Source organism: Oryctolagus cuniculus, chromosome 16 (assembly GCF_964237555.1).
Source record: "Oryctolagus cuniculus chromosome 16, mOryCun1.1, whole genome shotgun sequence".
Lineage (NCBI taxonomy): Eukaryota > Metazoa > Chordata > Mammalia > Lagomorpha > Leporidae > Oryctolagus > Oryctolagus cuniculus.
This window is the reverse complement of record NC_091447.1, coordinates 15,443,132-15,459,118: the sequence shown is the minus strand read 5'-3', so window position 1 is coordinate 15,459,118 and position 15,987 is coordinate 15,443,132. Positions and strand designations below refer to the sequence as shown.

At 49.0% G+C, this 15,987-nt stretch overlaps 1 protein-coding gene and 1 long non-coding RNA gene across 8 annotated transcripts in view; one reads left to right on the top strand and one right to left on the bottom strand.

The window, feature by feature from the left end:
• Positions 1-596: 596 nt before the first annotated feature.
• On the bottom strand, positions 597-11,753 carry LOC138845856 (uncharacterized). Of its 5 annotated transcripts, XR_011383073.1 has the most exons (5): positions 11,494-11,746; positions 8,162-11,182; positions 6,121-6,234; positions 5,372-5,469; positions 597-924 (listed from the first exon to the last, which is right to left on the bottom strand). It is a non-coding gene; the product is annotated as an uncharacterized lncRNA (long non-coding RNA). The 5 variants fall into 5 exon arrangements; XR_011383072.1 differs by having other exon boundaries at positions 6,121-11,182; positions 11,494-11,753; XR_011383074.1 differs by lacking the exon at positions 6,121-6,234.
• A 43-nt stretch (positions 11,754-11,796) lies between these two features.
• IGF2BP3 (insulin like growth factor 2 mRNA binding protein 3) overlaps positions 11,797-15,987 on the top strand; it is a 135,915-nt gene continuing 131,724 nt past the window's right edge. For 2 of the 3 annotated variants that reach the window (XM_051852815.2, XM_051852814.2), the window contains exons 1-2: positions 11,797-12,203; positions 13,079-13,139. In XM_051852815.2, the coding sequence (XP_051708775.1) occupies positions 12,029-12,203; positions 13,079-13,139 (236 nt within the window). In that variant the 5' untranslated portion in view covers positions 11,797-12,028. Of the gene's footprint in view, positions 12,204-12,427; positions 12,599-13,078; positions 13,140-15,987 lie in introns of those variants that run through there. The other variant, XM_051852816.2, reaches the window with a different exon arrangement.

The window sequence follows — 15,987 nt, the reverse complement described above, 5'->3', positions numbered from 1 at the left end:
CTTGCTGAGGGCTCCACAGGACCCTCCCTTGTAAGAAAGGTAGAGGGTGGGATCCAGGGCTTAACTCTTTTTACAGCTGTGGCAACAAAGATCCAGGAAGAGCAGAAACCGACCCAGGTCACAGCGGGGTCAGCTGCAGGCGCACGGGGTGGGAAGACCGCCTGGTTCACAGGCAAACAAAGCTGCAGCTTCTCACTCCAAGGCCCAGCAAAGCACTCTGAGCTCTTGGAAGCCCTTTTCCCTTTGCAGTCCACATACTGGCTTAGGTCTACATACTGGCCCTGGGCTGCTGTCCCACGCCCCACACTGGAGCTAAAGACTAAGAGCTAGGGACAGGGTAGACTAAGTAAGCTCTCTCAGCTGCTCCCAGCTCTGCAGCCACCCAGTGGAGGAAGAGTTTGAACTATGCCAGGGACTGAAGAGCTACCAAGGCACTACAAAAAACTTAAGGACAAAGGGACTTAATAAGTTCACTCAGGTGTAAGAAAACACTTGGAAATCTGGACACAACTTTTTCATAATACATATTTTTACCAATTTTCTGATCTCTCAAACACATGGATTTCACAATTTGTTTTGGCACCAAAATAGACTCATTTTATTTTTTATTTGTTAAATATTTATTTATTTATTTATTTGAAAAGCAGAGTTACAGAGAGGCAGAAGCGGAGAGAGAGAGAGAGGTCTTCCGTCTGCTGGTTCACTCCCCAAATGGCTGCAACAGCTGGAGCTGCACGGATCTGAAGTCAGGAGCCAGGAACTTCATCCGAGTCTCCCATGTGGGTACAGGGGCCCAAGGACTTGGGCCATCTTCTGCTGCTTTCCCAGGCCATAGCAGAGCTGCATCGGAAGTGGGGTAGCCGGGACATGAACCAGCACCAACATGGGCTGTAGGCAGGGCAGGCACCAGCTTTACTCGCTATGCTACAGAGAGAAGAGACAAACTCCCCAATAGACTCATTTTAAATCCATTTTCCGTAAACCTTCTGAAGTGCTCTCCTGTACATATATGCAAATAGTAACACCCAGTCCTCCCTCCCCCACCCTCCCCTGACTTTTCACTAAAGCAAAAATGAAGTTTAATTCAACCCCACTGATGGTTCATCTGGTGGAAACCTGAACATGCAGTTTTCTAAGTTTGGTAGGAGCAGGAACTTCCCAGCTTGCTCCAAGTGGTGAGGTAGGTGTTAAAGCAGATGTCAGCCTGAACCAAGCTTTCAAAGGACAGGAGGGCGGGTCACAGGGACTCCTGTGGGATCCAGCTTTGACCCTGAACCGATTCACCTGTTTGGAACAGGTTAAATGAGATCCTGACTGAAGTCATGGAGGGCAAATAAGCCATGTTTCAATGTCTCCACCTTCAAACTTTCAACCTTAGCTGCCACTGACACCCAGAAACCCTACTCAGGATAAAGGCAGGCAGTTTTTATAAAAGTAATAGGCAAACCTCACCACAGGGTGGGTCTGTTTCCTTCTTTCCTTCCAACATCATCTTTTAAAAAATGCTTAGCTATTCATTTAAAATTGTATTTAAAAGGCAGAGTGACAGAGAAAGAGAGAGATCTTCCATCAGCTGGTTCACTCCTCAAATGCCCACAACATCCAAGGCTGGGCCAGGCTGAAGCCAGGAGCCAGGAACCTCATCCAAGTTTCCCCTGTAGGTGGCAGGGACCCAGTACCTGCTGCCTCACAGGTGTATTAGCAGGAAGGTGGATTAAAAACAGAGGTGGAGCTCCATCCCTTTACACACTCTGATACAGGATTCGGGCAGCCCAAGTGGCCGCTTAAGCTGAGCCACAACTCCTGCCCTGGGTCTGTTTCCTTATCACCAAAAACAGGTGTGGGGGGGGGAGGGAATACTATTAACACCTCCCACTGATGTCATCAGTGACAAGCAAGTCTGCCTTGCCAATCAACTAGTGTGTCTGCCTGCATTGGCCTCAATGTCCTCCACCATAGACAGTGTATGGAGCAGGTTCCTACTAATCCTTCCAGCCCTCAAATTTACAGGATCACCTTGTCATGAAACACGTTTAGTGAAGAGAAGATACTCTGTAAAATTTCCTTAGTTACTAAACAAAAACAAACAGCTTCTTTATACAACGCATCTAAGAATTTGGAACACACATGAAAAGGTGCATTTTTCTTAGGTGGCAGTCTTTTAGGGCTTTTTATGCATTGCCTCCATTGCTTTTCCCTCTCATTAAATAAGAAGTCATAACAGCACACACTTCCACAGATAAACTGCATTTTAGAGAAGCAGTAACTATTTACTACAATGAATCTGGACATTTTCCGGTTCATGGTCCTTTTCCTGTTTCTCTTCATGCTTTACATGTGTTAACTTCCCTTTACGTTAAACACTGTGTTTTTTTTTTTTTTTTTGGCTTTGTTTTTTACTTTATATACACTTTGACCTGAGTTTTTGAAAACAACAATTAATTATATAAAACAAGAATAAATATATTTGTATATCTGTAAGAGGATTCAAAACCCAGAGCCTATAACTGGATATTGCATTGCAGAATCATCTTGATAATGTCAATTTTGATGGTTTGCCTAAAATGTATTATTTTCAAATGATTTTGTTTCATACTCTGGTTTCTCTTCAGATTGAATAAATCTTTCACTTTTTACAAAATGAATTTGTTTCAATACCCAGTCTCTGATCAGCTACATGTACATGAAATCAAATCCTCCAATGTCCCAAAATTGCCTGTAAGGTTACTGTTTTAAAAATCCACAAAACCTGTTTTATGAGTCTATAAGTTTCACTAAATCTGTCAGCTTTAGTACATAATAGTCCAAGATTTCATGGCAAAGTTAGAAGGAAAAAGATCATCTTTTAATTCATAGATAATGTTTTATGAGGTAACTGTTTCAGCTTAATTTGCATGTATTGAATTAACTGCAAAGAAACTTGGAAAAACCTTTTTAAAAATAAAATATTTTTGTCACTATAAAGTTATATGAAATAACTAATTACTAAATAGATTCTGCATCCCATCGTAATTAGGAATAGCTGCATACCAGCAACTTTCCAGGTTTTATAATATGTTTCAATTTTAAATAACAAAGGCTGTAAGTTTTATCTCTGGATCTGGTTGTGAAAAGATACTTTAATTTTTACCTAAACCAAAAGTTCCATAAGTCTGATTATTTTGATTTTTTTTCTCCCTTGCTACTACATCTTCTCTGTTTGGCTGTGATTTTGTTAGTTGCCACACCCAAAGATTATTTCAGTTTATAACTATGTTAGCAGAACATTTCCACACAAAGAAAGAAATCAAATGCCTCACTTTACTGTAACAAAAACAAACGATTTTGTTTGTTTTAAAAGCAGTAGTCATTCCTTGTCTGTTGAAAGGCTTACAGTGTTTAAATGCTTGGTTATCCTAATGGAAAATGCTTTTTCCCTCCACGTTGTAATGAAATAATTGAGGGATATTTAATCATCAAAGAAAGAGAATCTTACAAGAGCAGTGACAGGAAAGGGGCTATCATGTGATTGAAACATCATACTTCATTTGGAGCCACTGAACACTTTATTGGTGGTCTGCCCTGTAGCCACATCACAGTCTAATCCCAGCCTCCCTAACCCCCATTAAAGAAAAGTCTATGAATAGCAGGACTCAGCTTTCACTGAAAATCTGAGTTTCCTCTTCATATTTAACTTTTAAAAACATTGCTGTTTCAGCACAGCAGACCAGTGTGTCTCTGGCTCCCTCTCCTACAGGTGCATTTTCTCAAGTCACATTGTTTATTTTGATTAAAGTATCCATGTATGGATCATGTGAACAAATAGTAGGAGAACAAAATTTTTAGTAAGCTCTTATTTTGTAAATTTAACAAAATATGTAAATTTAAGAAAATTTAACAAAAATATGTAAATTTTTCAAAATATGTGACCAGTATTACTTCTACCAGTTTTTAAGCTGAGTGTGTTACAATGATGTTTTTGGAAATTTTATATAATACTAACTAAATAGAATAAAGTCTTCTAAAAAGAGAAAACAAGGCATAGAAAGATACAAAATTGAAAACATACTCATATTATTTAAATTCTCATGTTGTTGTGCTAATAGCCTCTTGGTTCTAGTCCAGTCTGTATTGTTAGTCTTATCTTATTTTCAGTGGCCCTTTAAAAACATCATATTAAACTCTTCTGGTGGTTAGGAAAAACTTTTAAAAACAGTTGACTTTGCTTGTCTGAACTTGCAAGTTCAGAATTTCTACAGTTCTCTATCCTGCTCTGTTTCTTTACAAACTCCATAAAGGGCTTCCCAGCAGGGACATTTGGGTACACTGAGGTGTCCAACTTGGACCCCGATTCCGTACCCCCTAAAATTGTCCTCACCTGAAATATTTGCTGTTGTTGAGAGAATAGAATGTTGCCTTTAAACTTCTTGTCTATTTCACTGTATTAAAACTTACATTCAATTTTGTTTTATTAATATTTAAAACAAAATTCAGTTTAACTTGTTTTTGAAAGGCACAATATTGGTTCTGGATTCTGTTAAAACTTAACTGTGTCTTTGTGGTTGTAGAAGATAATCACATACTGTACACTACATTGAAATTTTAATTTTTTAGTTGATTTTCTATTAGGTTTTTATGGATGGTCATTCTTTAAAACAAAAACAAAAGATATCATCTGAATCTTGATAGCAAAGAAATAGAAAAGCCATTATCATAGGAGATATGGTGGGTTGGGCATTGTGGTAAAGCAAGCTAAGGCACAGCTTAAGATGCCTAGATCCCATCAGAGTGCCTGGTTCAAGTCCTGGCTACTCCACGCTTCCTGCTTCTGATCCAGCTCCCTGCTAATGTACTGAGGCAGCTAATGGCCCAAGTAGTTGGGCCCCTGTCACCCACGTGGGAGACCAGGGTGGAGCTCTTGGCTCCTGGCTTCCTCTAGGCCCACCCAGTTCTGGCTGTTGCAGGCATGTAGGGGAGTGAACCAGCAGACAGAAAATTTTCTCTCTCTCTCTCTGTGTAACTCTACCTCTCAAATGTGTAAGAAGAAAAAAGATATGGATAGAGTTCAGAACAAAATTCTAGGTAATTTTCAACAAACAAAAACAAAAGACAATGACATCACTGGTAGTTAAGTATTCCATAATAAAATGTTGACAAAGTGGCAGAAACCACACCTATTTCTGATGTAACAAAACGGATATTTTCCCTCACTTTAATGACCTGTTACTTTTTTATTCTTATTATAATTATATATATTCTTTTTATTAGCTTTGATACCTGAATTAGAATTAGACTTCTTATTTTAGTTTAACAGAGGATATTCAATAGTAATATATATTTTTATACTTATTTTATATCAAATTATATACATTCTAAAAAAGTCTCTACTCACATTTTCAGGATAAGATTTAGTTATCTTTAAATTATCTCCCAAGTCTTGGAAAGTGCCAGGGAAAAATCAGATTCCAAATAAGAAACGAATAGTTTACCCTACAAAAAAAAATAACACATAGAAAAATTGCTTTACTATTGACACAGGATCACTCAAAAAATTAAATACGAATTAGAATACATCCAAATTTCAATCAATGGTATCAAATGGAACCTAAGTTCAAATAAAATTTTGCTTTTAAGAAGGCAGTAGTATTGTTAATTTAAGAACTGAGCATTAAGTTTGTCAGTTGTGAAAAAACTATAAGAAATATTAGCAACTTTTATATTTTTAAGCTATCTACTATAAAAATACATGTTTAGAGAAATATGTAAAATAAGAGTTTAGGACAAGTTTTTTATAGGGGCAACTGTGATAGATTTCAGATCAGAGTTGTTTTTGTGTTTTTTTTTTTTGTGCTATATCTTGTAGTCACTGATTCTTTATGAACCTCAGTTGACATACTTTAAAATAAAACCAAAAAACAAATACCTTTCATGTAGCCTGCTCCTTCCCCTCTTAGAGCTGTGATTCCCAGCTAGGGAGAAGCTCAGGACTGCAATGTAAACTAAACTCAAAAAGGGATGAATTTAAATGAGTGTAAGTGGAAACAGTAATGATCACCACTCTTTTAAGGAATTAAAAAGTTCTGTTATTAAATCAAAAAGTTAACTAGATTTACAAAAAGTATGGGGAAGCCATCAGTTTACCTAGGTTGTAATCTAGAGAGAAGGATCGAATTTGTCTGTGGATATACATCTGTATGTCACAAAATCTGCTGTTTCATCAAGGGAACTTTAATTCCTAACTCTTGGGATGAGATTCTGGAGGAGAAAGGGAGAGGAAAACAAAGGGTCCAGATATGAAAAGAGTGGCTGAGGATGTGTCTTTTCTTTGCACGTGCTGAAGACGCTGGGAAACCAGCTCTGCCCTCCCCATGTGCTCTGCCCTCAGATTCCTGTGATGGGGAGAGTAGCTTCTTATTGTTCTTTCCGGTGGGATTTCATGCTTGGATTCCTGTCCCATTTTACTCCATTAGTCAATACATTCTCTCTCTACCCTCTTCCTTCTCCCCTGAGCAAGAAAACCTGCAGGATAAATGAGTTGCAAGCAAGAAATCAGTTTAAATATCCAACTCTTCCCAACCTCCTCACACCCCTCCCCCAGACAAATGCCTACTTTCTTTGTGCTCTGTGGCTGGTCTCTAAACACACCAAGCACACAGCAATTACCAGAGTCTTTTCATTGCAGGGCTCGTCCCCTCCAACCCCACAAGAGTAAGTATTTCACAGTTTTCAACCAAGGGAAGCAGCATAATCTTGGAGAAAATGGCAATTAAAGCAACTATTACGTATAAAGTTTATCAGATAGATAGAAATTCTCACTCCTGACTTAGTAGCTGAAAATTAAGAAATGAATTTCTTTCAGCCAGAACAAAGTTTTTAAAAACAAAAATACTATTACATTTTGATTTTGAGAATGTTTGAAAATATCCTAGATCCTAGTTTTGGCTTGTGTAGATTAAGTTAGGGAATTGTTTTTAAAATTGCCATGTTCTATACTCTAAAAAAAAATCAGTGAATATTTTCTTACTATGTCATTTTCAAAATATGAAAATTACAGATATATAAATCTCAATCTAGATTCCTTTTATAAATAATGTCTTCTCCATATTTCTTACATGTTAAAGGGTTATTTTTATAATCTTGAGCATTATACTATAATTTCTAAGGCTTACTTTGTTCAATTCAAACTATTTCCAAGTTACTCTGGTATTTATGAGGAATAATTTTACATAAAACCTCCGAAATACTATCTATTAATCATATTAGTTTAATGTATGATTGAATTATACAAAATATAAGCAAAATATGTTGTAGTAATTACTTCTCTTTTACAGTCATCTTTCTTACCAATCTACTTTTTATTTTTCAACTTTTTATTTTCAATAGCTTCAAAAACAATTCTGTTTTGGGATTACAGTATACAACAATTTATGCTTCTTTAATCAGTTTTCTAGAGACTAGAACGAGACACCCCAGAGCTAAAGATCGTTTTTCCAAAAGAACTTAAAGAGGATGATGTAACCACTTCACTGAGAGTTAACAAACACGGAGAAAACCTTTGAATGCCCTGATTTAAGCCAGTTTTCTGCTAGTTTTTAGTATTTCCTGAGGACTCGTCGTTTCTTAGCCAAATCGTGCATTTTCATTAAATCATCTGTGAACAAATTCCGCAAGTTAAACTCCTCACTAGTGCACTCGCTCGTCTCCACAGGACCAAAGCGTGGTAGGGGCTGATACGGAATTAAGACACAGAGACAAACGCGCACTTCCTTCTTCTCCGTCTCGGAAAGGGGCTTGATCTTTAGTTTACTTCTGAGGAGACCGGCAGCGAATTGCTTACAACACCACAAACCCAGCAGGGACGCCGGCGCCCGGGCTGCGTTACCCAAATTAAACGCGATTATTTCGCTCGATCCGCGCTGTCCCCCGCACACTCCCGGTCATCTTTCCCTCGCCGCCTGCACCGATGGGCAGGTTTCGGCTACAGAAATCACTCGTCCTTCGGGTCTTAGGGCAGCCTCCACAGAAACGTGGTCTCTGCTCCGACCCGGAATGTTTCGTTAGTTTTTTTTTTGAGGGGCTGTGGGTTCTACTTAAACCAACCCTGCGGACCACAGAGAGGGAGGGGGCGGAACGAGTCGATTTCTCTCGAAGCCCACGGAGGTTCTGGCAGCGGGAAACGCACCGAGTCTCTCCGAGGTGGGTGCGGGCAAGGGAAGGGAAGATACGAGCCCGGCTGCGGAGCATGGCGCGGGCCCAGGACCGCGGGGCACCGCGCCGGCGGCCCTCAGGCGCGCGCCTCGGTGCCGCCGAGCCTTCTGCCCTCCTCAGGGGTCGAGCAGTCAAAGGGCAGGGGGAACGAAAGCCAGCAGAGCAGGAACCCCGTCCCGCCCCTTCCACCACAACAAAACCAACGAGGGCGCAAAGGGTTATTTTCGCGCCACAAAGATGGAAATGCACGAGCGGCGCGCGGGCCAATGAGCGGGCACCAGCAAACGGCTCCGGCGGCGGCGGCGCGCGCCGATTGGCTGCCTCGCTGCGCCAATCGGGCGAGGGCAGCGCCCCCGGCAGGGGCGGTGTCTCTCCCGGCGCCAGTTGCTCAACTCGGTGGCCGCGCCGGGGCCCGTGGAGCGCCTGCCCCGCCCCGCGGCCCGACCCCTCCCCGGTGCACCCGCAGGGCCTCGCGGGCGCCGCTCGTCCGCTGTCCGTGGGTGCCGAGCATCCCCGCGCGCCCGCGGTCGTGGAGCTGTGAGGTGGGGAGGAGCCACGAGGGGCGCGGCACGGCTCCCCCACCCCGGCCCCGCGCGGAGGAGCGGAGCCCGAGGCGGAGCCGGGGGCCTCGGGGATCGAGGCCAGGCCCTCGGCGGCGAGACCCTTCCCAGCGCGGGGGTCCCGCCTTCCTCCTCGCGGCCGGAGAGGGAGAAACCTCCTCTTCCATCTCTGGGGGGCACCATTTTTTTTTTTTTTTGAAAATTTTAAACTCGTGAAAATAATGAACGACTCCGGAGAGAGGGCCGAGCCGGGGCGGCGCGTGTCCCGCCTGCGGTCTGAGCGGACCGGAGCCCCGGAGCGCCGTCGGGACGCGCGGCTTGAGGAAGCAGCCACAGCCCCCGGGCCTGCTCCGAGTCCTCCCTCGGCGCGGAGAAACTCGCTTCGCCGCGGCAGGTTAGCGGGTGGAGGCGGCGCAGAGCGCACGTGGGGTGGGGTCTTCGTGGGCTGACCGCCCGCCCTTAGGGAACCCGGAGGAGCCCACGTGCGGTTGATTTGTGTGCGGCTCCTGGAGAGGCTGGGAGGCAGATTGACCCTCCGTTCGTTCTCGAAAATTCGCCAGAGATGGTTTCTGCACTCGAAGTGCCAGGGAAAAAAAAAAAAAAAGCAAGTGCTCACGCTATTCCTGCTACACGGCCGCGCGTGCACGTACCCCTCGATGCCTGGACGGCAGATCTGAGTTTGTGTGTGCGTCTGAGGGTCGGGTATTCGGTTTGTTACAGTAATACCCAGATGAAATTCACAAGCGCCTCAAGAACGCAGCTCATCACAAACAGCACACATTGGTTTTCAATTCCAGCTGTTAGATTTGCTTGGTAAAGACAGACAAGCACAGGCTAGTATTCATCGAAAATAAACAATATCCCTTGCTGTGGACGTAGGTATTTCCTTAGGTCTCGGCTTTAATAAGAGCAAATGCAGTCAGCAATGCAGAAGCCACCTTTCAGCCGATTTGGGGGCAGGCTGAATATATAAGTAGAGCTTGTTCTTAGGAAAAATTAAAAGATAAATGGCCAACAGGCTACAACATTTAGTGGTATTTATAAAAGCAAATAGTAAATGAAACGCATTTCAGGTTTTGATCACATGCAACAAGTACTTAAGGATTAATTCTTTGAATTTTGCATACCAAAAGTCATCAAAATCTTTTCAGAACTTTTTAAAAAAAGGGTGAAAAGAACAAGAGCTTTGAAAACTTAAAGCTAGTTGTAAATTCAGAGGAATTTCACCATTAAAATGTTCTTCCCAGATAAAGCTCATAACAGCTCCACAAGGGCGTTTTCCTCTCCCACAGCACAAAGTAAGAACGTTTTGCTGAATTAAACCTGAATGAAATTATTGTGAAAGCGTGTTTACAAAGTTGGATTTGCTTGGCAGGAGAGGAAAACCTGTTAGAAGACACAGCTGCTTTTAAAATGGATGATCTGACACCTTCCGGTTACTTAACATAAAATCATAAAGTAAGTTCCTTTTAAGAGACGAAACGTAAACACAATGCAAGAATTCCAGTGCTTCCAAAAAAAAAAAAAAATATCAGGTCCCGGTCACGCTTTATTGGGAAACACTTTTCAATGCCACACAGTATATAATGTGGTCGAAGAGTAGCCAACGGCACCGGCCGTGAGTTACCGAAGATGTTTGCAGCTACATTGCGATACCTTCTCTATTCACAACACATTTTCCTGCCGCCGAGAACACCGAGTCATTAAAGATCCCAGTGCCTGTTCCCGCGCTGCGTAGGATTTCATTCACTTTAAAGACGAGCGTTTTCCATCTCTCCCCTGGACTGTCTGCTACGAGCCCATCCCAGGGCTCCGGTGCACCCGAAAGACCCTCGCAGGCTCCCCGCCCGAGGCCCTCCCCCACTCCCACCATTGTGCTCGCCCCAGGCCGGCGAGAGGCGCAGGGCTCGCCCCGCCGAAGGCGCGCACCGAGGCGGCAGGGAGCGGCTCGGGCCATTTTGCAAGTGAGGCTGCCACCCAGGACTGGCGCGGGGCGGTCTTCCCCCGCACGGCTCCCAAGTTCTCCAACTGAAATCGTCTCCATAAAAGTGCCAACCCGCCTCGCCGCCCCGAGATCGCGGTGGGGGGGGGGGGTCTCCCGCAGGCCGCCCCTCCCCCACCGGCGGCCGGGCCCGCCCCCGGCCTCATTTATCCCGGAGCCTTTTCCGAGCCGCGCAGCCAATGGCAATCGCGAAGCCGAGAGCCACCGCGAGCGCAGGCGGAGGAGGTGTCGCGCAGACGCCCGCCCCGGACGCCGCGCCCCTCCCCCGCCGGCTCCGGGGGCGCGGGGCTCGGCCCCCCGCCCCTCGCCGCGTCCGGTCCCCGCCGCCGGGGGGCGGGGCGGGGTGGGGACAGGCCCCGGCCCGCACCTCCGGCGTCTTCCAGGCAGCCAGGCGAGTTGGGGACGGTGACTCTCGGCCTTGGTCGTTCATCACCTATTTGCAAAAAAAAAAAAAAAAAAAAAAAGGAAAAAAATCGAATAATTAAAAACTGCGGTTCCGAGAGCCGGGGAACTGCCCAGCAAGCAACCCCAACCCCTGCACCCTGGAAAATAAAATCAATGCCCCGGCCTCCCCCCACCCCTCGCTCCCGCCCCGCCGGCCCCCGGGCAAACTCGGCGGCGCCCCCCGTCCCCCGCCACCCCGGCCGCGCCCCTCCCCCACGCCGCCCCGCCCCCACCCCACCCCCACCCCCACCCCCACCCCCACCGCCTCTCGCTCTCTGCCTCCTCTCCTCCGAAACCCACTCTAATTGAGGCGCCGGGATTCCTCACGTGAGACGTTGATTTGTAGCTTGAACACGTGGCTCATTCAAAAAGCCGGGCCCTCGCCGTGGATTCCTGCGCCCGCCCGCGCCCCTCCCGCGTGCCCGCCGCGCTGCGGGGGCCTGGTGGGGCGGCGCTGCGCCGGGCCCCGCGCCGGGCGCTATTTTCGCCGCGCGGCGGGGCCGGGCCGGGCCGGGGGTGGGGGGGGCGCCAAGTAGTTTCCTCCCCCGCCCCTCCCCCCGCGCGGGCTGGTCCCGCCTCCGCCTCTGCCTCCTCCTCCTCCTCCTCCTCCTCGGAGTTGGGAAGACTCGTGGATGCGCCCGGGCTGGGGCTGGGCTTTCTCTCTCCTCGCTCTCGGTTGCAGCGCCCGGGAAGGGGCACCCCGCGCCCCCCGGACCCGGGCTCGGCGCGCGCGGACCTGCGGGACCTGGCCCTCGCCGCTGCCGTGTTTTTCATTTTTTCGTCCCCCCACCCCACCCCGCGCTGTGTTCCTGTTTCCGAGCCGCCCCCTTTCGCGATGAACAAACTGTACATCGGGAACCTGGGCGAGGACGCGGCGCCCGCGGACCTCGAAAGTATCTTCAAGGACGCCCAGATCCCGGTGTCGGGGCCCTTCCTGGTGAAGGCGGGCTACGCCTTCGTGGACTGCCCGGACGACGGCTGGGCCCTCAAGGCCATCGAGGCGCTCTCAGGTGGGCCCCGGCCTGGCCGCCGCGCCCGGAGGCGCCACGGGACCCCAGGCCGGGCACTCAGCGCGCGGCGCGGGGGTCCAAGGGCCCGGGCCGGACGCGCTGTCAAGAAAGCCCCGCGCGGGCACGGAGGGGCGCGGGGCCGCGGCGGGCGCGCGCTCCAGGCCCCGCCACGCCGGGCCCGGGCCGGGCGCGGGCGCCTGCTCGCCCTGCTGCTCCCTGCGGGCTAACCTCTGCTCGCTAACTCGTGGCCTGGACCCGGCTGCCTCTCGGCCTAAGGGAGCGCACGGTATCCCGGACACGGGCTGCCTAGGGAGGCCGCGGGGCTGGTGCCTTGCACGGGCGGTCCCGCGCCGCCCCGGCTCCACCTCGCCCCGTCCGACGCGCGCCGGGGGCAGGTGGGCTCGGGCGGCGGCGGCCTCCGGGACTGGCGGGGCGCGCGCGCTGGTCCGGGGCGCGCGGGGCGACGAGGCCTGGGGCGGCAAGGTTGCGCTGGTTCCCTCCGAGAGCCCTGAGTCTTAGGGCTTCTCCTCCTACCGACTCAGCCTGGCTGTGGGCGCTCGGCTCGCCCTGTGCTCGGCCGCACGTCCGGCCGGCCCCGGCTCCGGCGCCAACGGTTCCCGGAGGGCCTGGGCTGGGACCAGAGAACAGGACTGGGCGCCCTCTCCCCCGAGTCGGCCCTGTGGGGGAGGGTCCTGGAGAGGCCGGAGAGACCCGGTGCCTGGCTGCCACCCGAGGGGCCCCCACTTCCCGAGGGGCCCGCTGCCCACCAGCGTAGCGGCGGCGCCGAGGCCTCGGGGCGGCCGGTGGCGCCGCCCAGGGTGTGTGGGGCTCGGGGCTCCGGCGACCCGACAGTCTCATGTCTCGTGTGTCCGCAGGTAAAACGGAACTGCACGGGAAGCCCATCGAAGTTGAGCACTCGGTCCCAAAACGGCAGAGGTGAGCGTCTTTATTCTTTTCTCGCCCCATTGTTGGGAGCCCAGACTCCACCGAGCGCAAACCCTTTCCCCGCACCCCGCCCCGGGCTCTTGGCCATTGTGCTGGCGAGGAAGGGGGTCTCTCGGAGGACGCTCTGGGCATAGCAGGTCTAGGTGGTGCCGCAGGGCGCGGGAGGCTGCGGCCGGCCCAGGTGCGGTGGGCCTGCCCGGGAGCCGGGGCGCGAGGCCGGAGCTCGCCCCTACCCTGCTGGCGCGCCGGCCGCGCTTGGGTCCCGTCCCGAAGCCTGGGCTTCCCGGCCCAGCGGAGCCTCTCTCGGCCCCTCCAGACTCACACAGGTCTTTGCCGACCGTGCCTTTGTCTCCCTCTGCGCCCCCACGCCCCCTGCCCCCTTTTTCCTGGGTCTCTCTTTGCTTTCAGCTGAGCCCCAGGGTGGTGAGACGGGGAGGTGGGTGCTAGCTCTGCAGGAGGATTTCTCCGAGAACGTGCGTAGCGTGCCTTTTTTGGGGCAGCGTTGTGCAGACTCCTCGAGCCTCTGAAGTGTTTTCCAGACCAGGCCGGATCGGGCTCTGTAATCCTGTGTGTGGCGCTGGGTTCTTGCAGGGTGGCCCTGGGGCTCCTGCTTCCCACCGCCCCACTCCTTGCCGGGGCCTGACAAGGAGCTCCAGGCTGCCGCGCCCCGGGGCCTGCGTACGTGCGGCCTGGCGTCGGGGAGAGCGAGCTGGGGGCCGCACGGTTCGCTGTGCGGACGCGCGCCGGCGTCCGGCCGCCCCTGCTTCTACAACCAGCTGCCTTCCGGGTAAAGCGTTTGCAAACTGAGTCTCGTTTCTAGGAATGAGTCGGCTTGGTTTTACGTGGAGGTCTCTGGTTTTAGGCGCTGAATTTTCGTTAGGATACGTAGGAAAGGGAGTAACCGATTAGATTTAGTTGTAGTTGGGAATTATGTTTAATTACATGAAATTATTTTTAAAAACCTGTAAAATAATAGAATTTGTACTGAAAAGTCTCAGTTGATGTTAATTGAACGGGACTTGAAGAAAGGAGAAGTCTTATCCCTCTAAAAAGAAATGTATACGTCTAGCATGTGAATTGTGAACCTAAATACACACACACACACACACCTCTACACCTGCAAATTCTAAATGATTTCAGAGTTTAAGCACTGTCTTAGTTTTCATCAAATGTTGAATTAAAAGTAAGAAAATGGTAATGCTTTAAGGACTGGCATTTTAACAGTGGAGAGTTTTAAATGTAAATACTTAGTGTCTTGTTTTCAGGTAGATTGGATTAACCTACATGCAAATATATGATGGCTTCACCCTCTTGCTTTTTGTTTCCAACTGTTGTGAATTTCTTCTCACTTGTAGGGGATTGAGAAACATCTTCTGGTAACAACTGCTTGTTTTAAAGGTTTTTTTTTTTGCCTAGCCCTGAACATGCTTGTTACTTTGTAATGGGCGGTAGTTCCTCTTAGCACATTAGATACAACGTTTCCAGAGGCAGCAAGTGTCTCTGTGGAAGTTTGTCAAGGTTGTAAACAAGGTGAATTTTCACTAGCATTATACTGTGTCACTAGCAGAGTGAAGGGGTGAATACAGTGGAAACTTTTTTATGCACTAATTTGAGAGAACAATCAAGGGCTGTAAATGCTTTGCTTGTATTAAAATGTCTTAAATAGGAGAATCCAGGAAATTTACTGGAAATTTATAGTACGATTTGGTTCCCGTGACCCTTGGAGCTGTAGTGCAGTCCTCTGTTTCTGGGCTGTTCCACCGCCTGCACAGGCTCCCGGGAGAGGGCAGAGAAGGCTTCCCTGACAAGCCCACGCCCAGTACTGTGGCAAAGCTGAGCAGTGGCACACAGCGGTGGAGCAGTGAGAGTGGCTTGAGTGTCACAGACTGCTGCGTGCCAAGCAAGCTGGCCGGACTTCTTTATGCTTGGCAGCCCTTCATTCCCGTCTGTCATTGTGTGCACATGAGGCCAGCATGCCCACATGTACAGCCGTGACCTTTCTACCTGCTGTGCAAGGCATCTTGGGAGCCTAGTGCTGGAGCATGCTTATGGCTGGTCTCTGAGATGGATGAATGGGCTTCAGCACCCGAGCAGGGCGCAGGCCCAGGAGGCAGTTGGATGCTTGGGAGGCTGGTCTAGCTCTGATTTTGAGCCAAGCTGGTGGTGTGGGTGGTGGTGGGGGAGGGCATTGTTGAGTTTGCTTGAGATCCAGCTTAGCTCCCCGAGATTACTTCTCTCCTGACCGAAGTCTCAAGGGAATGTGGAAGGAATGTGGCTTTTCAGCATTCAGATGCCCCTCAGTTTGGGAAGATTGTATCAGTCTCTAAGAGGGCTTGAGATCCCCACGTCCACAGTGGAGGAAGGATTCCGCCGGTGAGAGATGGTGGCGTGCTTTGTGTCCCACATACCAAGGCTACGGCAGATGAAGACTTCACCCCCAAGGTATAAGCTTGCCTCTTTTTTCCTTCTTCCTTGGAGGTCTGGGTGAGTGTGGAAGTAGTTGTGACTTTGAAAGGTTGTAGCTGAGTTTGGTGGGAACGGCCGCTGGTGATTTGTGGGCATTTGCTCCTGTGTGATTTTATAAATAGCACTGATGTGATGTTGTTGTGTTGTGGGCTGTTGGGCATGAGAGAGGGAAGGGGAAAAAAAGTTGCTGACTCTGGGGAACTGAGAGGATGGTGGTTTTAGTTCAATTTCCATGGCTTTTTTATATTATGAAAATAATTTTTCCCATTTTCAGCCTAGCCATTTGTGATGGAACCTCCCTATGATTTTGTTGTTAGTGCTGATAAGGATTATACATAGCTGAACATAAATTTGAATAAAAGAGAGAAAAATA